Genomic DNA, 25,869 nt, shown 5'->3' with positions numbered 1-25,869 from the left:
TCCAGGGGATCTTCCCAAACCAGGGATCAAGCCTAGGTCTCCCGCATGGCATGAAGCTTCTTTACCATCTGCACCACCAGGGAGGCCATATACACAACACACACACCTATATATATACACACACACACATATTTTTTTTCAGATTCTTTTCCATTATACGTTATTGCAAGATACTTACTATAATTCCCTGTGCTATATAGTAGGTCCTTTTTGGTTATTTATTTTATATATAGTAGTGTGTGCATGTTAATCCTAAACTCATAAATTTATCTCTCCCTCCCATCCCACTATTCCCTTTGGTGATAAGTTTGTTTTCTGTGTCCATGAGTCTATTTCTATTTTGTGAATAAGTTAATCTGTGTAATTTTTTTTAGATTCCACATTTAAGTGATATCATATGACATTTGTCTTTGTCTAATTTACTTCACTCAGTATGGTAATCTCCAGATTCAGGCATTATTTCATTCTTTTTTATTGCTGAGTAATATTACATTGTGTGTGTGTATATATATATATATATACCACATTTTTTTTATCCATTCATCTATTGATGGACATTTAGGTTGCCCTATTACTATTAAGAAAATTGAATTCATCATTAAAAAATCTCTCCCCAAAATAACTCTACAAACACTCAAAACCTACTGTTAACATCATATTTTAATGGTGAAAAATAGAAGCTTTCCCTTGACATCAGAAACAAGATGTTCACTCTGGCCACCTTTATGATAGTAATGGAAGTTCTAACCAGTACAATAAATCAAGAAAAGTAAATAAAAGATACAAGATTGTCTGTTTAGAAAGTCCTAAAGAAATAAAACACTCCTACAACTAATAACTGAATTCACCAAAGTCTCTGGATTCAAGATCATCATATAAAAATCAATTGCATGCCTGTATAGTTAAAAACAAACACAATCAAACTGAAATTTAAGATGCATTCTTTGCAATCACTCAAAACATCAAATACATGTAACTCCAACAAAACATGTATAAGACTTAAATGCTGAAAACTACAAAACACTGATGAAAAGAATAAAAGTAATTCTAAGTAAATGGAGAGATATTCTGTGTGCACATACTGGAAGACCCAGCATAGTAAAAATGTCAAGTCTTCTCAAATTGTTATTCAGTTCTAACATAATCTCTATAAAATTTCAGCAAGATTTTTTGTTGATGTAGGCAAGATATCTCTAAAATTCATATGGAAAGGAAATATGCTAGTATAGCCAAAACAGTTCTGGAAAAAAATAATAAGTGGAAGAAATTCATTTACCTAATTTCAAGACTTATTATATAAATACACTAATCAAGACTATATTAGCAGGGTGATAGATATATAGATCATTGGAACAGAATAGAGAATCCAGAAATATTCCTGCACAACCATGGCCAGCTTAGCTAAGTTTGACAAAGATGATGCAAAAGCAGTTCAGTGGAGGAAGTCTTTTCAAGAAATATTCTGGAGCAACTGCATTTCTATTGGAAAATGTAAAGTACCTTAGACTTAGGCCTAACACCTTAAACAAGAATGAATTCATAATGGACCAGGAATTTAAATGTGAAAAATAAAACTATAAAAAAATTAAATATTAATACAGCTTGGTGAAGAATTATTAGGAATGGTACTAAAAGCACAATCCAGAAAAGAATAAAAGCAATAGCTTCAACTTTATCAAAATTAAAAAAAAAAAACAAAAAACTTTTGTGCTACAAAAGACCAAGATGATGAAAATACAAGCTACAGACAAGGAGAAAATATTTGCAAGCCCCATATTTGGCAAAGAACTCATATCTGCTACAAAATGGAAGAAAATTTTGCAAAATCACATGTCTGACAAAAAATCGTATCTAGAATATATAAAGTACTCTCAAAACTCAGTACTAAAAGACCAACTTTATCACAAAATGGGCAAAAGACATGAAGTTCACTGATAGGTGGATGGCAAAAAGTATGTGAAAACATTATCAATACTACTAGCCATTGGGAAAACCAAATTAAGAACTTGATCATTACTATATGCACAAATGAGAACAGCTAAAAAAAAGAAAAAATACTTACAATGCCAAGTCCTAGCAAGAACACCAAGAAACTGAATCTCTCAATCATTGCTGGTAAGAATGTAAAATGGTACAACTTTTATGGAAACAATTTGGCAGTTCCTTTTAAAAATTAAACATATAATTACCAATTGACCCAGAAATTTCATTATTTGGCATTTATACTAGAGAAATGAAAACTTACATCAGCACAAAAACCTGTACAAAACTGTTCATAGGAGCTTTTTGGCTGTATATAATAGCTAAAAAATGGAATCAAGTGTCCTCCAACAAGTGAAGGGTTAAACAAACACTGCAAAGAACAGGAAAGAAGCTGTATCATGGAAGACTTGTTAGCAATAAAAGGGAATGGACTATAATTACATGTAAATTGAATAAATCTCCATGAAATTATGTTGAATGACAAAAACCAATTTTTTGAATTTTTTTGCAGTCACATGCTGTATTACTTTATTTATATAGCATTCTCAAGATGACACAATTATAGATGTGGAAAATACATTGATGGTTGTCAGGAGTTGAAGATAGCAGAAAGGGGGAGAAGAATGGTATGATAAAGGAAAATAAAATTGTCAATACATATTGTACAATATCAATTTCCATTTTCTGTTATGGTATTATAATTATGTAAAATGTAAATTGAAGAAAATTGAATGAAGACCAATTTTTGTAACTTCCTATAACTCCAAACCTATTTTAATATAACAAGTTTTAGAAATTGGTTCTAAATCTAATAAAATGGAAAGTTATAATACTTAAAATACCCAGGTAATCATCGTGGAGCCAAAAAAAGTTACTAGAAAGCACATTTTCACCTAGGAAGATCAAGATTGGAATTAGGATATGAAATATATTTAGAGCTGCATGCCTGGTCACTTTTGGGAAAGAATCAATTCATGTTTATTTTGAAATATTTGGTGGGTTATTTTCTCCAGAAAGAAAACAAAAGCAAAAAAGTATTCTGCAATGGGCTACATGTTGCTTGAAAGTCTGATTATTAAGATAATAAAAAAAATTAAATAGAAACATTTATATTTCAGTTTATTGAGTAGGAATAAAACTGCATTTTTCTCAGTACCTGTTTATTCTTTACAATCATATTTTATGCAGCATCCATTCATTATTTTAATGGTAAAACTACTAAGGTGTCTATTTTTACAAAACTTCCTCTTGTATTTCTCTTATAAAGACATGGATTGGGAATCGAAGAAGGAAATATCGTTTAATGGGGATTGAAGTTCCACCTCCAAGAGGAGGCCCTGCTGATTTTTCTGAGCAGCCCGAATATGGTTCTTTGTCTGCACTCACACCAGGAGAGGAAGCTGGTCCTGAAGTAGGAGAGGATAATGACAGAAATGATGAAGTATCCATCTGTTTGTCTGAAGGAAGTTCTCAAGGTATTTTATATGCTGCACCTCCTAATGATATCTTTTGTGTATTTGATGCATTTTTACTTGCTTTTCAGTTTATTGTGCTTCAAATCTAAAGTCATCAAAACATTTGGTTAAATAGACATATTTTATTTATTTTCATTATATTTTAAAATAATATTCATATATATTTAAAGTGTACAAGTTTAGATATAAATATACATAATGAAATGATTACTATGGTCAAGCTAATTAACGTATCCATCTCTTCACAATGAGAGCACCTGAAATCTACTCCCAAAGCAAATTTCCAGCATACAATATAGGCCATACAGTTGATGCTTAAACAACATGGGTTTGAACTGCACTGGTTCACTTTCAATAATACTTTGGAAAAAATTTTGGAGATTTGCAACAATTTGGAAAAACCTGCAGCAAAACCATGTGGCCTAGAAATATTAAAAAAGAAAAAGGTATGTCATGAATACATAAAATATATGTAATATATATAAACCATACAAAATATGTGTTAGCCAATTGTTTATGCTATTGGTAAGTCAACAGTAGGCTATTAGTAGCTTAGTTTTGGAAAAGTCAAAAGTTATACTTGGATTTTTACCTGTGATAGGGCTTCCATGACACTAACCCTCATGTTGTTCAAAGGTCAACTATATTGTTAATTTTTGTCATCATGCTCTATATTAGTTACCTAGACTTATCCTATGTAATTGAAAGTTTCCACCCTTTGACCAAAATTTCCCCATTTTCCCCATGTCCTCACGCTGGTACCTACCATTCTACTCTGCTTCTATATATTTGATTTTTTTTTATTCCACATATAAGTGAGATCATGCAGTATTTTTCTTCCTGTATTTGGCTTATTTCAGTTAGTATAATGCCCTTTAGGTTCATCCAAGCACTTGCAAATGGCAGGATTTTTAAAAGACTGGATAATATTCCATTGTATGTATATACCACAGTTTCTTTATCCATTCATCGGTCTATGGACACTTGCTTGCTTCCATACCTTGGCTAGCATGACTAATACTGCAATGAACATGTAAATGCAGATACCTCTTTGAGGTACTAATTTCATTTCTTTTGGATATATACCCAGAAGAGGGATTGTTGGATTTAAATTAAATAAGAAAATCATTATTAATTTTTTTTAAGGAACTTTCATACTGTTTTTCATAATGGCTCTAACCCTTTTGTCACCAACATTCATATTTTTGATTTTTAATGCTTCCACCTAAGCAGTCTCCCACATCATCATCACAAAAAGTAAAACTGATCTACCACAATAATGATCTCCCATGCTTAGAAAATATTTGCTATTACAAAAATCCATAGATTATAGTACACGATTATTTTAATTTTTGGAATTTTAGTCAGTTTAAGTTAGAACATTGTAACGAAAAACAGTATGGCATAATGTGATAAACAACAGGCTAGTAGCTGGGCAACCTGGGTGCTAGTCTTAAATCTTCTACTAGCTGATTATGTGACTTCAGGCAAACTATTTAAATCATCAGGCCTTAGTTTTCTTATCCACAAAATAAGGGAGTTAGGCTAGATCATCTTTATAATACTTCTTCAGTTCAGTTCAATTCAGTCACTCAGTCGTGTCTGACTCTTTACAACCCCATGAATCACAGCACGCCAGGCCTCCCTGTCCATCACCAACTCCTGGAGTTTACTCAAACTTATGTCCATCGAGTCGGTGATGCCATCCAGCCATCTCATCCTCTGTCGTCCCCTTCTCCTCCTGCCCCCAATCCCTCCCAGCATCAGGGTCTTTTCCAATGAGTCAACTCTTCGCATGAAGTGGCCAAAGTATTTGAGTTTCAGATTTGGTATCAGTCCTTCCAATGAACACCCAGGGCTGATCTCCTTTAGAATGGACTGGTTGGTTAATGCTTCTTAGTGTTTCCCTAAATAAGAATTCAAATAATAATATGTAATTATATCATTTGTCCATAAGAAGAATTGTTCGTTTGATTTCAAATACAGAAACAGTCCTCTTCTGACACCTTTATGAACACTTTTATTAAGGTTTAATTTACATAGAATAAAATTCATCCATTTCTAAAGTAGAATTAAATGGTTTGATTTAGTCTCTCAGTCATGTCCAACTCTTTGTGACCCCATGGACTGTAGCCCACCAGGCTCCTCTCTCCATGGGATTCTCCAGGCAAGAATTCTGGAGTGGGTTGCCATTTCCTTCTCCATGATTTTTAGTAAATTATATGCAGTTGTACAATCATTGCCATTTCTAAAATTGAATTTTAGAATAATCACTAAAATCCAATTGTGGAATATTTTTATCACTTCAAAAAACTAAAATCCAATTATATAATGTTTTCATCAGTTCAAAAAATTCTTGAGACCATTTTCAGTCAATATCCACTCCCACCTCAAAACCTAGGTAAAAACTGATCTGATTTCTGACTATATAAATTTGTCTTTTCTGGGCATATCATATAAGTGGAATTATATAATATATAGTGGGTTTTCTTTTTGCATCTATGATAGAGAGAATTTTGCATTGGATTTTTTAAAACTCTATTGAACAGGATAGTAACACTATATTTTTTAATTTATTTTTACCTTCTAAGTTTGTTTATGGAGTTTCAACAGTCACAACTTTTGCTTGTAATTTTTCTGTTGTCAGATATACCAGCTTTTTTCCTATATGGTTTGTGACTTTGGCGTCATGATTAAAAAAATCCTTCCTGTACTACAATTATGTAAACATACCCCATATATCCTTCTTGTTTCCTTATGGATTTATTTTTACTTGATATTTATCCCACCTAGAAATTGTTTTGCTTTAAGATGTGTGAAGAAAATACCTACTTTTATTTTCCAAATGATTACCCAAATGCCCCTACAATATTTGTTGAGTTGTCCAGCATGTTTCCAGTGAGTCTGTGTAGCTTTGAAAATCAAAGATGATAGATAGGAAAACGGCTCAACAGTCATCTTGTTTAGGCCACCTGCCACTTGGAGGATATAAATGTCAAAAGGAAGCAGATGTTATGTGTGCAGACTGATGCATTTACCTGTGTGCTGGATAGGTGCCCTATCTCTATCCTACCGTTTGAAGGAAATTCCAAAGTTGAATAATCAAGTGACTAGCAAAAGAGTTCCAGAAAAAGAATTTCTCTTCTAACTAGTACAGTGCTTCTTAAATGGCCATGTCTCCAAGACTCATGTCTCCAAATTGAGCAGGTGTTACACTTCCTCACAGCCTGATGGTCTGACAGCAATCATTGGAGTATTGCAGAGGTGAATTTTAACATACAATTTATACCAAAGAAATATGAAGATTGAAGAAAGGATGAGACTATGAGAACTGAGAAGCAGATATCCTGAGACCCAGCTCAGACACAGATTTTCTAAAGTCTCCTTCTGTCAGCACCCAGTCCTACCTTATTGAAGACAGTGTTTCTGACCATTGTTGGACTATATCCTGCTATCTGTTCCCTCAGGAAACAAGATACTAAAGAAAGAGAAATTAACAATGAAGAGTAAGATATAACAGGTGAAAAGAATATCATTTAATAAAGAGATCAAGCCCTGAGCCTTTGGAGTGGAAGCACTGACTCCAAGACCCTAAACTACAAGAGAACTAACCATAGGGAGTATCAAATAGTGAGAATCCACACAAAGGAAACCACTTGAATAAAAGACCAAGCATCATCCAACCACCAGTAGTACTCTGTGCTGGACACCTCATCTAAACAACAAACAAAACAAAAATATAAACCCAATAATCAGCAGACAAAATTACCACCTCACTCGGCCTTGCCCATCAGAGGAAAAACAAACAAACAAACAAAAACTCAGCAAAAATCTTACCCTATAAGAAGCACACACAGACCACTGGGCCAACCTTAGGAGGGCAGAAACCAAAAGGAAGAAAGAATTCAACCTTGCAGCCTGGGAAAAGGAGACCTCAAACACAATAAGTTAAAAAGAAAGAAAGAAAGAAAGAAAATTCAGAGAAATACTACACAAATGAAGAAACAAGCTAGAAACACAGAAGTCCAAATAAATGAAGAAAGAAAGTGAAAGTGAAGTCAATCAGTCGTGTCCGACTCTTTTCGGACCCCATGGACTGTAGCCTACCAGACTCCTCCGTCCCTGGGATTCTCCAGGCAAGAAGAGTGGAGTGGGTTGCCACTTCTTTCTCCAGGAGATCTTCCCAACCCAGGGATCTAACATGGATCTCCCATATTGTAGGCAGACACTTTACCATCTGAGCCACCAGGGAAGATCTAATAATAAATGAAGAGGAAATAGGAAAATTACCTGAAAAAGAATTCAGAATAATGATAGTAAAGATGATCAAAAACTTTTAAAACAAAATGAAGAAAATGCAAGAATCAATTCACAAAAACCTAGAAGAATTAAACAATAAACATGCAGAAACAAACAATACAATTATCAAAACTAAAAATACTCTAAAAGGAATCAATAGCAGAATATCTGAAACAGAAGAACAAATCAATGAGGTGGAAGATAAAATTGTGGAAATAACTACTGAAGAGCAGAATAAAGTAAAAGAATGAAAAGAACTCAGGATAGTCTCAGAGAACTCTGGGACAATAGCAAACAAACAAACATTTGAATTATAGGGGTCTCAGAAGAAGAAGAAAAAAGAAAGAGTATGAGAAAATTTTTGAAAAGGTTATAGTTGAAAATTTCCCCAACATGGAAAAGGAAATAGCCAATCAAGTCCAAGAGGCACAAAGAGTCCCATACAGGATAAACCCAAGGAGAAACATGCCAAGGCACATATTAATCAAACTAATAAAGACTAAACACAAACAAAGAATATTAAGAGCAGTAAGGGAAAAGCGACAAGTAACATACAAGGGAAATCCCATACATTTAAGAGCTGATCTTTCAACAGAAACTCCACAGGCCAGAAGGGAATGGCAGGATATATTTAAAATACTGAAAAGGGAACATCTCCAACCAAGATTATTGTACCAGCAAGTGTCTAATTCAATACTGATGGAGAAATAAAAAAGCTTTTCTGACAAGAAAAAGTTAGGAGAATTCAGTACCACCAAACCAGCTTTACAACAAATGTTAAAGGGACTTATGTAGTCAAGAAATAGAAGAGAAGAAAAAAGATCTACAAAATCAACCCCAGACAATTAAGAAAATGGCAATAGGAACATATATATCAAGATTTACTTTAAATGTAAATGGTTTAAATGCTCCAGCTGAAAGACACAGACTGGCTAGTATACAAAAACAAGAAACATATATGTGCTGTCTACAAGGAAACCCACTTTAGACCTAAAGACACATATAGACAGAAAGTGAGAGGATGGAAAAATATATTCTATGCAAATGGGGAGCAAAGAAAGCTCGAGTAGCAATTCTCATATAAGACAGAACAGACCTTATTTTTTTTCTTTCTTTTTTTTAAATTTCTTTTTACTTTACAATATTGTATTGGTTTTGCCATACATCCACATGAATACACCACGGGTGTGCACATGTTCCCCATCATGAACACCCCTCCCACTTCCTTCCTCATACCATCCCTCTGGGTCATCCCAGTGCACCAGCACCGAGCATCCTGAATCCTGAATCAAACCTGGACTGGCGATTCGTTTCTTATATGATATTATACATGTTTCAATGCCATTCTCCCAAATCATCCCACCTTCTCCCTGTCCCACAGAGTCCAAAAGTCTGTTCTATACATCTGTGTCTCTTTTGCTGTCTCACATACAGGGTTATCATTACCATCTTTCTAAATTCCATACATATGTGTTAGTATACTGTATTGGTGTTTTTCTTTCTGGCTTACTTCACACTGTATAATAGGCTCCAGTTTCATCCACATCATTAGAACTGATTTCAGTGTATTCTTTTTAATGGCTGAGTAATACTCCATTGTGTATATGTACCATTGCTTTCTTATCCATTCGTCTGCTGATGGACATCTAGTTTGCTTCCATATCCTGGCTATTATAAACAGTGCTGCGATGAACATTGTGGTACACGTGTCTCTTTCAATTCTGGTTTCCTCGGTGTGTATGCCCAACAGTGGGATTGCTGGGTCATAAGGCAGTTCTATTTCCAGTTTTTTAAGGAATCTCCACCCTGTTCTCCATAGTGGTTGTAATAGTTTGCATTCGCACCAACAGTATAAGAGGGTTCCCTTTTCTCCACACCCTCTCCAGCATTTATGGCTTGTAGACTTTTGGACTGCAGCCATTCTGACTGGAGTGAAATGGTACCTCATTGTGGTTTTCATTTGCATTTCTCTGATAATGAGTGATGTTGAGCATCTTTTCATGTGTTTGTTAGCCATCTGTATCTCTTCTTTGGAGAAATGTCTGTTTAGCTCTTTAACCCATTTTTTGATTGTGTCGTTTTCTCTGGAATTGAGCTGTAGGAGTTGCTTGTATATTTTTGAGATTAGTTGTTTGTCAGTTGCTTCATTTGCTATTATTTTCTCCCATTCTGAAGGCTGTCTTTTCACCTTGCTTATAGTTTCCTTTGTTGTGCAGAAGCTTTTAATTTTAATTAGGTCCCATTTGTTTATTTTTGTTTTTATTTCCAATATTCTGGGAGGTGGTTCATAGAGGATCCTGCTGTGATGTATGTCTGAGAGTATTTTGCCTATACTCTCCTCTAGGAATTTTATAGTTTCTGGTCTTATGTTTAGATCTTTAATCCATTTTGAGTTTATTTTTGTGTCTGGAGAAGGCAATGGCACCCCACTCCATTACTCTTGCCTGGAAAAACCCATGGATGTAGGAGCCTGGTAGGATGTAGTCCATGGGGTCGCTAAGAGTTGGACACGACTGAGCAACTTCCCTTTCACTTTTCACTTTCATGCATTGGAGAAGGAAATGGCAACCCACTCCAGTGTTCTTGCCTGAAGAATCCCAGGGACGGGGGAGCCTGGTGGGCTTCCGTCTATGGGGTCTCACAGAGTGGGACACGAGTGAAGCAACTTAGCAGTAGCAGTAGCAGTAGCAGTAGCAGTAGCAGTAGCAGTAGCAGTATAGTGTTAGAAAATGTTCTAGTTTCATTCTTTTACAGGTGGTTGACCAGTTTCCCCATCACCACTTGTTAAAGAGATTGTCTTTTCTCCATTATATATTCTTGCCTCCTTTGTCAAAGATAAGGTGTCCATAGGTGTGTGGATTTATCTCTGGGCTTTCTATTTTTTTCCACTGATCTATACTTCTGTCTTTGTGCCAGTACCATACTATCTTGATGACTGTGGCTTTGTAGTAGAACCTGAAGTCAGGCAGGTTGATTCCTCCAGTTCCATTCTTCTTTCTCAAGATTGCTTTGGCTAGTCGAGGATTTTTGCGTTTCCATACAAATTGTGAAATTTTTGTTCTAGCTCTGTGAAAATACCGTTAGTAGCTTGATAGGAATTGCTTTGAATCTATAGATTGCTTTAGGTAGTATATTCATTTTCACTATACTGATTCTTATGATCCATGAACGAGGTATATTTCTCCATCTATTAGTGTCCTCCTTGATTCCTTTCACCAGTGTTTTGTAGTTTTCTATGTATAGGTCAAGGGGGCCTTAGAAAGCATCACTTCGAACAAATCCAGTGGAGGTGATGGAATTCCCGTTGAGCTACTCCAAATCCTGAAAGATAATGCTGTGAAAGTGCTGCAATCAATATGCCAGCAAATTTGGAAAACTCAGCAGGGCCACAGAACTGGAAAAGGTCAGTTTGATTCCAATCCCAAAGAAAGGCAATGCCAAAGAATGCTCAAACTACCACACAATTGCACTCATCTCACACACTAGTAAAGTAATGCTCAAAATTCTCCAAGCCAGGCTTCAGCAATATTTGAGCCGTGAACTTCCTGATGTTCAAGTTGGTTTTAGAAAAGGCAGAGGAACCAGAGATCAAATTTCCAACATCCACTGGATCATGGAAAAAGCAACAGAGTTCCAGAAAAGCATCTATTTCTGCTTTATTGACTATGCCAAAGCCTTTGACTGTGTGGATCACAATAAACTGTGGAAAATTCTGAAAGAGCTGGGAACACCAGACCACCTGACCTGCCTCTTGAGAAACCTATATGCATGTCAGGAAGCAACAGTTAGAACTGGACATGGAAAAACAGACTGTTTCCAAATAGGAAAAGGAGTATGTCAAGGCTGTATATTGTCACCCTGCTTATTTAACTTCTATGCAGAGTACATCATTAGAAACGCTGGGCTGGAAGAAGCACAAGCTGGAATCAAGATTGCCGGGAGAAATATCAATAACCTCAGATATGCAGATGACACCACCCTTATGGCAGAAAGTGAAGAAGAACTAAAAAGCCTCTTGATGAAAGTGAAAGTGGAGAGTGAAAAAGTTGGCTTAAAGCTCAACATTCAGAAGATGAAGATCATGGCATTTGGTCACATCACTTTATGGGAAATAGATGGGGAAACAGTGGAAACAGTGTCAGACTTTATTTTCCTGGGCTCCAAAATCACTACAGGTGGTGACTGCAGCCATGAAATTAAAAGACTCTTACACCTCAAAGAAAAGTTATTACCAACCTAGATAGCATATTCATAAGCAGAGACATTACTTTGCCAACAAAATTCCGTCTAGTCAAGGCTATGGTTTTTCCAGTGGTCATGTATGGATGTGAGACTTGGACTGTGAAGAAAGCTGAGCGCTGAAGAGTTGATGCTTTTGAATTGTGGTGTTGGAGAAGACTCTTGAGAATCCCTTAGACTGCAAGGAGATCCAACTAGACCATTCTGAAGAAGATCAGCCCTGGAATTTCTTTGGAAGAAATGATGCTAAAGTTGAAACTCCAGTACTTTGGCCACCTCATGCGAAGTGTTGACTCATTGGAAGACTCTGATGCTGAGAGGGATTGGGGCCAGGAAGCGAAGGGGACGACAGAGGATGAGATGGCTGGATGACATCACTGACTCGATGGACATGAGTCTGAGTGAACTCCGGGAGTTGGTGATGGACAGGGAGGCTTGGCATGCTGCGATTCATGGGGTCCAAAAGAGACGGACACGACTGAGCGACTGAACTGCACTGAATGGTGAAAGTGGGCACCCTTGTCTTGTTCCTGACTTTAGGGGAAATGCTTTCAATTTTTCACCATTGAGGATAATGTTTGCTGTGGGTTTGTCATATGTAGCTTTTATTTTGTTGAGGTATGTTCCTTCTATTCCTGCTTTCTGGAGAGTTTTTATCATAAGTGGATGTTGAATTTTGTCAAAGGCTTTATTTGCATCTATTGAGATAATCATATGGCTTTTATTTTTCAATTTGTTAATGTGGTGTATTATATTGATTGATTTGTGGATATTGAAGAATCCTTGTATCCCTGGGATAAAGCCCACTTGTTCGTGGCTGTATGATCATTTTAATGTGTTGTTGGATTCTGATTGGTAGAATTTTGTTAAGGATTTTTTTCATCTATGTTCATCAGTGATATTGGCCTGTAGTTTTCTTTTTTTGTGGCATCTTTGTTAGATTTTGCTATTAGGGTGATGATGGCCTCATAGAATGAGTTTGGAAGTTTACCTTCCTCTGCAATTTTGTGGAAGAGTTTGAGTAGGATAGGTGTTAGCTCTTCTCTAAATTTTTTGGTAGAATTCAGCTGTGAAGCTGTCTGGACCTGGGCTTTTGTTTGCTGGAAGATTTCTGATTACAGTTTCAATTTCCGTGCTTGTGATGGGTCTGTTAAGATTTTCTATTTCTTCCTGGTTCACTTTTGGAAAGTTGCACTTTTGAAAGAATTTGTCCATTTCTTCCAAGTTGTCCATTTTATTGGCATATAGTTGCTGATAGTAGTCTCTTATGATCCTTTGTATTTCTGTGTTGTCTGTTGTGATCTCTCCATTTTCGTTTCTAATTTTATTGATTTGATTTTTCTCCCTTTGTTTCTTGATGAGTCTGGCTAATGGTTTGTCAATTTTATTTATCCTTTCAAGAACCAGCTTTTGGCTTCGTTGATTTTTTCTATGGTCTCTTTTGTTTCTTTTGCATTTATTTCTGCCCTAATTTTTAAGATTTCTTTCCTTCTGCTAACACTGGGGTTCTTAATTTTTTCCTTTTCTAGTTCCTTTAGGTATAGAGTTAGGTTATTTATTTGACTTTTTTCTTGTTTCTTGATGTATGCCTGTATTGATATCAACTTTCCCCTTAGCACTGTTTTTACAGTGTCCCACAGGTTTTGGGTTGTTGTGTTTTCATTTTCATTCGTTTCTATGCACATTTTGATTTCTTTTTTGATTTCTTCTGTGATTTGTTGGTTATTCAGCAGCGTGTTGTTCAGTCTGCATATGTTAGAATTTTTAATAGTTTTTCTCCTGTAATTGAGATCTAATCTTACTGCATTGTCGTCAGAAAAGATGCTTGGAATGATTTCAATTTTTTTTTTTTTTTTTGAATTTACCAAGACTAGATTTATGGCCCAGGATGTGATCTATCCTGGAGAAGGTTCCGTGTGCACTTGAGAAAAAAGTTAAATTCATTGTTTGGGGGTGAAACGTTCTACAGATATCAATTAGGTCTAACTGGTCTATTGTATCATTTAAAGTTTGTGTTTCCTTGTTAATTTTCTGTTTCATTGATCTATCCATTAGTGTGAGTGGGGTATTAAAGTCTCTCACTAATATTGTGTTATTCTTAATTTCCCCTTTCATACTTGTTAGCATTTGTCTTACATATTGTGGTGCTCCTATGTTGGGTGCATGTGAAGTTGCTCAGTCATGTCCGACTCTTTGTGACCCCATGGACTACAGCCTACCATGCTCCTCCATCCTTGGGATTTTTCAGGCAAGAGTATTGGAGTGGGTTGCCATTTCCTTCTCCAGGGTATCTTCCAGGCCCAGGGATCGAACCTGGGTCTCCTGCATTGTAAGCAGATACTTTACCATCTCTGCCATCAGTTGGGTGCATATATATTTATAATTGTTATATCTTCTTGGATTGATCCTTTGATCATTATGTAGTGTCCTTCTTTGTCTCTTTTCACATCCTTTGTTTTAAAGTCTATTTTATCTGATATGAGTATTGCTACTCCTGGTTTCCTTTGGACTCTATTTGTGTGGAATATCTTTTTCTAGCCCTTCACTTTCAGTCTGTATGTGTCCTCTCTTTTGAGGTGGGTCTCTTGTAGACAACATATATAAGGGTCTTGTTTTTTTATCCATTCAGCCACTCTTTGTCTTTTGGTTGGGGCATTCAACCAATTTACACTTAAGGGTAATTATTGATAAGTATGATCCTGTTGCCATTTACTTTTTTGTTTTGGGTTTGAGTTTATACACTGTTTTTGTGTTTCCTGTCTAGAGAAGATCCTTTAGCATTTGTTTCAGAGCTGGTTTGGGGGTGCTGAATTCTCTCAGCTTTTGTTGTCTGTAAAGCTTTTGCTTTCTCCTTCATATTTGAATGAGATCCCTGCTGGGTACAGTAATATGGGCTGTAGGTTATTTTCTTCATCACTTTAAGTATGTCTTGCCATTCCCTCCTGGCCTGAAGAGTTTCTATTGAAAGATCAGCTGTTATCCTTAATGGGAATCCCCTTGTGTGTTATTTGTTGTTTTTCCCTTGCTGCTTTTAATATTTGTTCTTTGTGTTTGACCTTTGTTAATTTGATTAATATGTGTCTTGGGGTGTTTCGCCTTGGGTTTATCCTGTTTGGGACTCTCTGGGTTTCTTGGACTTGGCTGATTATTTCTTTCCCCTTTTTAGGGAAGTTTTCAACTATTATCTCCTCAAGTATTTTCTCATGGTCTTTCTTTCTGTCTTCTTCTTCTGGGACTCCTATGATTCGAATGTTGGGGCATTTAATATTGTACTGGAGTTCTCTGATATTGTCCTCATTTCTTTTAATTTGTTTTTCTTTTTCCCTCTCTGATTCATTTATTTCTACCATTCTATCTTCTACTTCACTAATCCTATCTTCTGCCTCTGTTATTCTACTATTTGTTGCCTCCAGAGTGTTTTTGATCTCATTTATTGCATTATTCATTATATACTGACTCTTTTTTATTTCTTCTAGGTCCTTGTTAAACCTTTCTTGCAACTTCTTAATCTTTGTCTCCAGGCTATTTATCTGTGATTCCATTTTGATTTCAAGATTTTGGATCATTTTCACTACTTATCATTATTCAGAATTCTTTATGAGGTAGATTGCCTATCTCTTCCTCTTTTGTTTGATTTGGTGGGCATTTATCCTGTTCCTTTACCTGCTGGGTATTCCTCTGTCTCTTCATCTTGTTTAAATTGCTGAGTTTGGGGTGTCCTTTCTGTATTCTGGCAGTTTGTGGAGTTCTCCTTATTGTGGAGTTTCCTCACTGTGGGTGGGGTTGTATGGGTGGCTTGTCAAGGTTTCCTGGTTAGGGAAGCTTATGTCGGTGCTCTGGTGGGTGGAGCTGGATTTCCTCTCTGAAGTGCAATGAACTATCCAGTAATGAGTTATGAGATGTCAATGGCTTTGGAGTAACTTTGGGCAGCATGTATATCGAAGGTCGGGGCTGTGTTCCTGTGTTGCTGAAGAATTTACATGGTATGTCTTGCGCTGGAACTTGTTGGCCCTTGGGTTGTGCTTGGTTTCAGTGTAGGTATGAAGGCGTTTTATGAGCCCCTGTTGATTAATGTTCCCTGGAGTCAGGAGTTCTCTGGTGTTCTCAGGATTTGGACTTAAGCCTCCTGCTTTTGGTTTTCAGTCTTATTTTTTCAGTAGTCTCAAGACTTCTCCATCTCCTTTTGAAGACAATGGGCTGCTTTTCTGGGTGCCTGATGTCCTCTGCCCCCATTCAGAAGTTGTTTTGTGGAATTTACTCAGCGTTTAAATGTTCTTTTGATGAATTTGTGGGGAAGAGAGTGATCTCCCCGTCCTACTACTCAGCCATCTTTGCAGGCAGCCAAAATAGACCTTAAAATAAAGAATATTACAAGAGATGAGGAAGGACACTACGTAATTATCCAGGGATCAATCCAAGAGAAAGACATAACAATTGTAAATATATATGCACCCAACATAGGAGCACCTAAATACATAAGACAAACACTAACAGAAATAAAAGGAAAAATTGACAGTAACAAAATAATATTAGGAGACTTTAACACCCATTCACACCAATGGACAGATCATCAAAACAGAAAATGAATAAGGAAACACAAGTCTTAAATTGTATGTTAGATGAGATGTAGCTCATGGATATCTTCAGGACATTCCATCCAAATGCAGAAGAATACACCTCCTTCTCAAGTTCACATGGAACAATCTCCAGGATAGACCACATCCTCGGTCACAAATCAAACCTCAGTAAATTTAAGAAAATTGAAATCATATCAAGCATCTTCTCTGACCACAAGGCTATGAGACTAAATGTCATTTACAAGAAACAAACAGTAAGAAACAAACACATGGAGATTAAACAATACATTTCTAAATAACCAACAGGTAACTGAAGAAATTAAAAGGGAAATAAAAAATGTTCTAGAAACAAATGGCAGTGAAAACATGACAACTCAAAACCTATGATATACAGGAAAAGCAGTTCTAATAGGGAAGTTTATAGCAGTACAATCCTACCTCAAGAAAAACATCAAATGGACAACGTAACTTTACAACTAAAACCACTGGAAAAAGAACAAAAAATCTCCAAAATTATTAGAAGGAAAGAAATCATAAGGATCTGAGCAGAAATAAATGAAAAAGAAATGAAAGAAACAATAGTAAAGATTGATAAAATTAAAAGCTGGCTCTTTGAGAAGATAAATAAAATTGACAAACCCTTAGCCAAACTCATCAAGAAAAAAAAGAAGAATCAAATCAATGAAATCAGAAATGAAAAAGGAGAGGTTACAGCAGACAATGCAGAAATACAAAGGATTATAAGAGGCTATTATGAACAACTGCATGGCAATAAAATGGATAACCTGGAAGGAATGGACAGATTCTTAGAAAAGTTCAATCTTCCATGACTGAACCAGGAAGAAAGAGAAATTATGAACAACACAATTACAAGCACTGAAATTGAAGCTGTGATCAAAAATCTACCAAAAAACGAAAGCCCAGGATCAGATTGCTTCACAGGAGAATTCTACCAAACATTTAGAGAAGAGCTCGTGCCTACCGTTCTAAAACTCTTTCAAAAAGTTGCAGAGGGAAGAACACTTCCAAACTCATTCTATGAGGCCACCATCATCCTGATACCAAAACCAGACAAAGACAACACGAAAAACATAAACTACAGGCCAGTATCACTGATGACCATAGATGAAAAAAATCCTCAAGAAAATTTTAGCAAACAGAATTCAGCAACACATCAAAAAGCTCATACACCATAATCAAGTTGGGTTTATTCCAGGGATGAAATGATTCTTCAATATACAGGAATCAATCAATATGATGAACCATATTAATAAATTGAAAGATAAAAACCATCAGATAATCTCAATAGATGCAGAAAAAGCCTTTGACAAAATTCAGCATTCATTTATGATTAAAACTCTTAAAAAAATGTTCATAGAAGGAACCTACCTCAACACAGTAAAGGCCATATATGATAAGCCCATAGCAAATATTATCTCAGTGGTGAAAAACTGAAAGCATCCCCCCTAAGATCAGGAATAAAACAAGAGTGTCCACTATTATTCAACAGAGTTCTAGAAGTTCTGGCTACAGCAATCAGAGAAGAAAAAGACATAAAGGAATCCAGATTGGAAAAGAAGTAAACCTTTCACTGTTTGCAGATGACATGACACTGTATGTAGAAAACCCTAAAGACAGTATCAGAAAATTACTAGAGCTGATCAGTAAACTCAGCAAAGTTGAAAGAGCATTATATATATATTGCTCTTTATATATATACACAAAAGCAATACACATAAATCACTTGCATTTTTATCTCAGTTCAGTTCAGTTCACTCAGTTGTGTCCAACTCTTTGCAACCCCATGAACTGCAGCACGCCAGTCCTCCCTGTCCATCACCAACTCACAGAGTTCACTGAGACTCACATCCACTGAGTCAGTGATGCCATCCAGCCATCTCATCCTCTGTCGTCCCCTTCTCCTCCTGCCCCCAATCCCTCCCAGCATCAGAGTCTTTTCCAATGAGTCAACTCTTCACATGAGGTGGCCAAAGTACTGGAGTTTCAGCTTTAGCATAATTCCTTCCAAAGAAATTCCAGGGCTGATCTCCTTCAGAATGGACTGGTTGGATCTCCTTGCAGTCCAAGGGACTCTCAAGAGTCTTCTCCACCACCACAGTTCAAAAGCATCAATTCTCCAGCACTCAGCTTTCTTCACACTCCAACTCTCACATCCATACATGACCACAGGAAAAACCGTAGCCTTGACTAGACGGACCTTTGTTGGCAAAATAATGTCTCTGCTTTTCAATATGCTATCAAGGTTGGTCATAACTTTCCTTCCAAGGAGTAAGCATGTTTTAATTTCATGGCTGCAGTCACCATCTGCAGTGATTTTGGAGCCCCAAAAAATAAAGTCTGACACTGTTTCCACTGTTTCCCCATCTATTTCCCATGAAGTGATGGGACCAGATGCCACGATCTTCGTTTTCTGAATGTATCCTAAGGAAATAAAAATGAAAAAAGACACATGTATCCCATTGTTCACTGCAGCACTATTTACAGTAGCTAGAATATGGAAGCAACCTAGATGTTCATCGACAGATGAATGGATAAAGAAGTTGTGGTACATATACACAATGGAATATTACTCAGCCATAAAAAGGAACACATTTGAGTCAGTTCTAATGAGGTGGGTGAACCTAGAACCTATTATACAGAGTGAAGTAAGTCAGAAAGAGAAAGGTAAATATCATATTATAATGCATGTATACAGAATCTAGAAAATGGTAGTGAAAAGTTAATTTACAGAGCAGCCTTGTGGAAACAGGCATATAGAATAGACTTATGGACATTGGGAGAGGGGAGAAGAGGGTGAGATGTTTGGAAAGAGTAGCATTACTGTAAGTAAAATATACAGCCAATGGAAATTTGCTGTATGGCTCAGAAAACTCAAACAGGGGCTCTGTATCAACCTAGAGGGATGGGATGGGAGGAAGATGGAAAGGAGATTCAAAAGGAAGGGGATATATATATATATATATATATATATATATATATATATATATATACACACCTATGGCTGATTCATATTGAGGTTTGACAGAAAACAACAAAATTCTGTAAAGCAATTGTCCTTCATGAAAAAAATGAATTAATTTTTAAAAAGATAATAGATAATACACATTCATGTATATATACATACAGAGGTAATTAAATTCTGGTTTTCCTGTTGTGTTACATCGATATGATTGTTTATAATTATGGTTTTATAAAATATCTGAAGATCTACCAGGCTCTCATTCTTAGCTCTTGTAGCACACTGTTTCTTCTAGGTAAAATTAGTTCATACTTTACCCAATTGCCCTCCCCAAACTCCTTTAAGATTTGTTTTGGTAATACACTAAATGGATAATGTGGAAAGATGAATGCATTTTTGCATGTGCTGAGTTTTAGATGATGCAGGACATCCATGTTGGGCTGTCCAGCAGAGTCTTGGATAATATGGTCCTGGAGATCAGAAGAAGGGGTAAAATATGAGAAGAAATATTGGAGTCACCCACATCGAAAACAAAAATAGTCTAGCCATAGAAATAGGTGATAAAATAGAAAACAAGGAAGAAGATGGACAAGAACAGTGTGTTGAAAAATATCCAGATTTCTGAAGGAGAAAGGAGAACCATTGAAAGAACACTCAGATATAAGAGAATCAGAATAGTACTTCATTGTTAAAACCAAGGAAAGAAAAATATTTCAGAAAGAAGAGGTGTGTTTATCTCAACCGTCTCTTAGAAGTAAGTAAAAAATTCCTCTCATATTGTTTTTCAGTCGCTAAGTCATGTCTGACTTCTTGTGACCCCATGGACTGTAGCATGCCAGGCTTCCCTGTCCTTTACTGTCCCCCGGAGCTTTCACAAACTCATATACATTGAGTCAGTGATGCCATCCAACCATCTTATCCTCTGTCATTCCTTTCTCCTCATATCCTCAATCTTTCCAAGCAGCAGGGTATTTTTTCCAATGAATGGGCTCTTCACACCATGTGGCCAACCTATTGGAGCTTCAGCTTGAGCATCAGTCCTTCCAATTAATATTCAGGGTTGGTTTCCTCTAGAATTGACTGGTTTGATCTCGTTTGCAGTTCAAGGGACTCTCAAGAGTCTTCTCCAGCACTGCAGTTCAAAAGCATCAATTCTTTGCTGCTCTGCTTTCTTTATGGCCCAACTCACAACTCATATGACTACTGAAAAAACCATAGCTTTAACTGTACGGACATTTCTTGGTATAGCTTTGAATGTATGGACCTTTGTACAGGCTTCCCTCATAACTCAGTTGTTAAAGAAGCCGCCTGCAATGCCAGAGACCCCACTTCAATTCCTGGGTAAAGAAGAGCCACTGGAGAAGAGATAGGCTACCCACTCCAGTATTCTTGGATTTCTCTTGTGGCTCAGCTGGTAAAGAATCCGCTTGCAATGTGGAAACCTAGGTTTGATCCCTGGTTTGGGAAGATCCCATGGAGAAGGGAAAGGCTACCCACTTCACTATTTTAGCCTGGAGAGTTCCATGGACTGTATAGTCCACGGGGCTGCAAAGAGTTGGACACGATTGAGTGACTTTCACTTTCACCTTTCTGGGCAAGTGATGTCTCTGTTTTTTAATATGCTGTCTAAGTTTGTCAGAGTTTTTTTCCAAGGAGCGAGTGTCTTTTAATTTCATGGCTTCAGTCATGGTCTTCAGTGATTTTGGACTTCAAGAAATTAAAATCTGTCACTGTTTCCACTTTTTACCCATCTATTTGCCATGAAAAGATGGGATGGGATGCCATGATCCTAGATTTTTTAATTTGAGTTTCAAGCCAACTCTTTCACTCTCCTTTTTCACCCTTATCAAGAGGCTCCTTAGTTCTTCTTTGAGTTTTGCCATTAGGGTGATATCATCTGCATATCTGAGGTTATTGATATTTCTCCCAGAAATCTTGATTGTACCCTGTGAGTCATCCAACCCAGCATCTCACATGATGTACTCTGCATATAAGTTAAAAAAAAAATACAGGTTGACAATATAGAACCTTGATGTACTCCTTTCCGAATTTTGAATCAGTCTCTTTTTCCATGTCTGCTTCTAACTGTTGCTTCTTGTCCTGCATACAGGCTTCTCAGCAGGCAGATAAAGTGGTCTAGTATTCACATCTCTTTAAGAATTTTCCACAGTTTGTTGTGATCCACACACAGTCAAAGGCTTTCACGTAGTCAGTGAAGCAGAAGTGTATGTTTTTTGCTGGAATTCTTTTGCATTTTCTATGATCCAACGGATGTTGACAATTTGATCTCTGGTTGCTCTGCCTTTTCGAAGTTTAGCTTGAACATCTGGACATTCTCAGTTCATATACTACTGAAATCTAACTTGAAGGATTTTTGTCAAAATCCTGCTAGCATATGTAATGAGTGAAATACTAATGTAATTTGAACATTCTTTGTCATTGCCTTTGTTTTGGATTGGAATGAAAACTGACCTTTCCCAGTCCTGTGGCCACTGCTTTTATTTTCCAAATTTGGCATGTTGAGTGCAGCACTTTCACAGCATCATGTTTAGGGTTTGAAATAGCTCAGCTGGAATACCATCACTGCCGTTAGTTTAGTTCATAGTGCTGCTTCTTAAGGCCTGTTTGACTTCACACTCCAAGATGTTTGACTCTAGGTGTGGTTATACCCTCATGGTTATCTGTGTCATTAAGACATGTCTTGTATAGTTATTCTGTGTATTCTTGTCACCTCTTCTTAATATATTCTGCTTCTGTTAGGTCCATACCATTTCTGTCCTTTATTGTGCCCATCTTTGCATAAAATGTTCCCTTGGTATCTCTCATTTTCTTGAAGAGATCACTAGTCTTTTCAATTCTAATATTTTCCTCCATTCCTTTGCATTGTTCAATTAAGAAGGCTTTCTTATATCTTCTTGCTATTCTCTGAAACTCTGCATTCAGTTGGGTATATCTTTCCTTATCCTTTGCCTTTCACTTCTCTTCTTTTCTCACATACTTGTAAGACCTCCTCAGACAACCACTTTGCCTTCTTGCATTTCCTTTTCTAGGAGTGATTTTCTAGGTCAATGCCTCTTGTACAATGTTATGAACCTCCATCCATAGTTCTTCAGGCAGTCTGTCAGATTTAATCCTTTGAATCTGTCATAGGGATTTGATGTAAGTCATACCTGAATGGTTTAGTGGTTTTCCCTACTTTCTTCATTTTCAGCCTGAATTTTTTAATAAGGAGCTCATAATCTAAACAACAGTCAGCTCACAGTCTTGTTTTCTACTAACTGTATAGAGCTTCTCCATTTTCAGCTGCAAAGAACGTAATCAATCTGATTTTCTTATTGACCATCTGATGATGTCCATCTGCAGAATTGTCTGTTGTGTTGGTAGAAGAGTGTGTTTGCTATGACCAGTGCCTTCTCTTGTCAAAACTCTGTTAGCCTTTGCCCTGCTTCATTTTGTACTCCAGTGCCAAACTTGCCTGTTACTCCAAGTATCTCTTGACTTCCTACATTTGCCTTCCAGTACCCTATGATTAAAAAGGACATGTTTCTTTGGTGCTAGTTCTAGAAGATCTTTAGGTCTTCACAGAGTCAATTCAGCTTCTTTGGCGTTAGTGGTTGAGACATAACCTTGGATTACTGTGATATTTTATGGTTTGTATTGGAAATGAACAGAGATCATTCTGTCGTTTTTGAGACTGCACCCAAGTACTGCATTTCAGACTCTTTTATTGATTATGAGGGCTACTCCATTTCTTCTAAGGGATTCTTGCCCACAGTAGTAGAGGTAATGCTCATCTGAATTAAATTCACTCAATCCCATCCGTTTTAGTTCACTTATTCCTAAAATGTTGATGTTCACTCTTGCCAACTCCTGCTTGTCCATGTCCAATTTACCTTGATTCATGGACCTAATATTCCAGGTTCCTATGTAATATTGTTTTTAACAGCAGCAAACTTTATTTTCACTACCAGACACACCTACAGCTGAGCCACGTTTCTGCTTTGGCCCACCCTCTTCATTCTTTCTGGAATTGTTTCTCCACTCTTCCCCAGTTGCATATTGGATACCTACAGACCCGGCGGGCTCATCTTCCAGTGTGACCTCTTTTTGCTTTTCATGCTGTTCATAGGGTACTCGAGGCAAGAATACTGAAGTGATTTGCCATTCCCTTCTCAGTGGACCACATTTTGTTAGAACTCTCCACCATGACCCATCTGTCTTGTGTTGCCCTGCACAGCATGGCTCATTTTATTGAGTTGCACTAGGCTGTGATCCATTTGATTATTTTGGTTAGCTTTCTATGATTGTGATTTTCATTCTGGAAGCTGCGAGATTATAGTTCTTACTTCCTGGTGGGAGGGACTGGCTTTGAGGAAAACTGGGCCTTGCTCTAGTGGGCAGAGCTATCCTCAGTAAATCTTTAATCCAGTTGTCTGCTGATGCATGGGTCTGTGTTAGTTGTTTGGCCTGAGGCGACTCAGTCCTGGAGTCTGCAGGCTCTATGGTAGGGCTATAGCCTACAGGACTGCTGCTGCCAGTGCCCCTGTCCCCATGGCAAGCCACTGCCATCCCACACCTCTGCAGAAGATCCTCAAACACTCACAGGCAGATCTGGCTCAGTCTCTTTTGGGGTCACTGCTCCTTTGCCCTGTGTCCTGGTGCACACTGGATTTTGTTTGTGCCCTCCAAGAGTCTCTTTCCTTCAGTCCTGTGGAAGTTCTGTAATAAAATCCCACTGTCCTTCAAAGTCAGATTCCCTTGGGATTCCAAGTCCCTTTGTGAGATCCCAAGGTTGGGAAATCTGATGTGGGGCCAAGAATGTTTGCAACAATATGTGAACTCCTTTGTTATTATTGTTCTCCAGTTTGGAACAACTGATGTGAATTTTTTCTGTAAGGGAAATCATGATATGCCACCAGGGAAGTGGCAATGCATAGAGAGTGAGTCTAGGGTAAGCTTATCATCAAACAACTCAGTCTTTGAACCTTGAGTGCCATTTCAAACTCTGTGAAGCTTATGCACCACTGATGCATTTTGAAAGCTTCTAATGGTGTTTGCCAACTTCTCCCCACCTGTTTACCTCGTTCTCAGCCATGACAAGCAGGCACATGCTCTTCAGATGCCCCAGGTGGCCAGAGGACACATGCCTAGGTTCCCTGTTGCCCCACTGTTGGTTCTCATTGAGCACATAATCCTTCACCTGCCGCTGGGTGTCAGTGAATGTGCTGCCCACCAGCCCAGATAAAGGCCCTCCTGGAGTCACTGGGAAGGGAGTCAAGGGAAGGCTGGAGCTGAGGTGGGAGGATGCCCGTGAGTGGAGGGCTCCTGGCTTCACTGCTGCAGCTGGCTGCCCCAGGGCCATTCTGCCACCTGCATGGCCCACTGCCAGGCTGAGCTCTGACTCTCTCTTGCTCATCTTGTTTATGACACCAACTGCCTTTCTGTTCATGCTGTACACACTGTTTGCTGGACCCAGGGTGGGCAAGGCTTGAGCTAAGAGATTGGAAGAAGATGCAAGGAGCTATAGGGACTGAAGACAAGTTTATTCTCTCCTGGGTGGCATGGCAGGCATAATATAGCCTCTCTCCTGGCTGATGAAGCAGCCATAACATAGCCATAACATAACCTCACATAATGTAACAGTGATGTCATTCCAATATAGCCCCAGTGTAACAGCATCCAGGGCTTTTCAGGTGAAACTTATATATACTTATAGAACAAAAGTAGCCAGTGGTCAAGCGAGTACCTCATGACATGCATGTGCAGTGCTATAAGTGATCTCAGCTGATACATAGCTGTGCAAAGTCATTGTTTACAGAACATGGGGAGAGAGGGCATGAAAGTGTGATACAAGAGGGCCCAACTGGCACAATCTTGTTAATTTCCCCACACTCCACCCCTTCAGGATCCCTTGTCCCACAGATTATGCAGGGTTTGCCCTCTGTGACATCCTCCTAGCACACAATGCCACCACTTGAACCCACATCCCACAACAACAGAACAGACTACAAAAACAAACTGCTAGGCTGAAACCTAAATACACAATACAGAGTAAAACCCAATGCCATGTACTGCACAGGCCGGCTCAGTACTCCTGTAGTGGGTCTCCATAAGGCATTGCACTTCATGAATTTCTTGTGTCATGTGCTGTAATGCTACTGTAACATTTTATGATTATCTAGTATATACACAAAACATTCTGTAATCAGTAATACACACATGCCACCTTGTGTGGCAGTCAACAAATCAAAGACTATTTGATTCTGCAAAACTGTTTTCCCTGTGGGATGCATTACTTCGTCTAATAGGGTTAAGG

The 25,869-nt window shown here is 37.6% G+C and overlaps 1 protein-coding gene across 3 annotated transcripts in view; it reads left to right on the top strand.

Moving 5' to 3' along the window:
* The window catches only part of HDX (highly divergent homeobox), a 217,587-nt gene that overhangs the window by 139,990 nt on the left and 51,728 nt on the right, over nucleotides 1-25,869 (top strand). For all 3 annotated transcript variants that reach the window (XM_027534472.1, XM_027534471.1, XM_027534473.1), the window contains exon 6: nucleotides 3,251-3,458. In XM_027534472.1, the coding sequence (XP_027390273.1) occupies nucleotides 3,251-3,458 (208 nt within the window). The remainder of the gene's footprint in view (nucleotides 1-3,250; nucleotides 3,459-25,869) is intronic.

The sequence above is a fragment of the Bos indicus x Bos taurus genome, chromosome X (assembly GCF_003369695.1).
Source record: "Bos indicus x Bos taurus breed Angus x Brahman F1 hybrid chromosome X, Bos_hybrid_MaternalHap_v2.0, whole genome shotgun sequence".
NCBI classification, from domain to species: domain Eukaryota; kingdom Metazoa; phylum Chordata; class Mammalia; order Artiodactyla; family Bovidae; genus Bos; species Bos indicus x Bos taurus.
The sequence above is the reverse complement of the archived record's forward strand: the minus strand, read 5'-3'. Positions and strand labels throughout refer to the sequence as shown.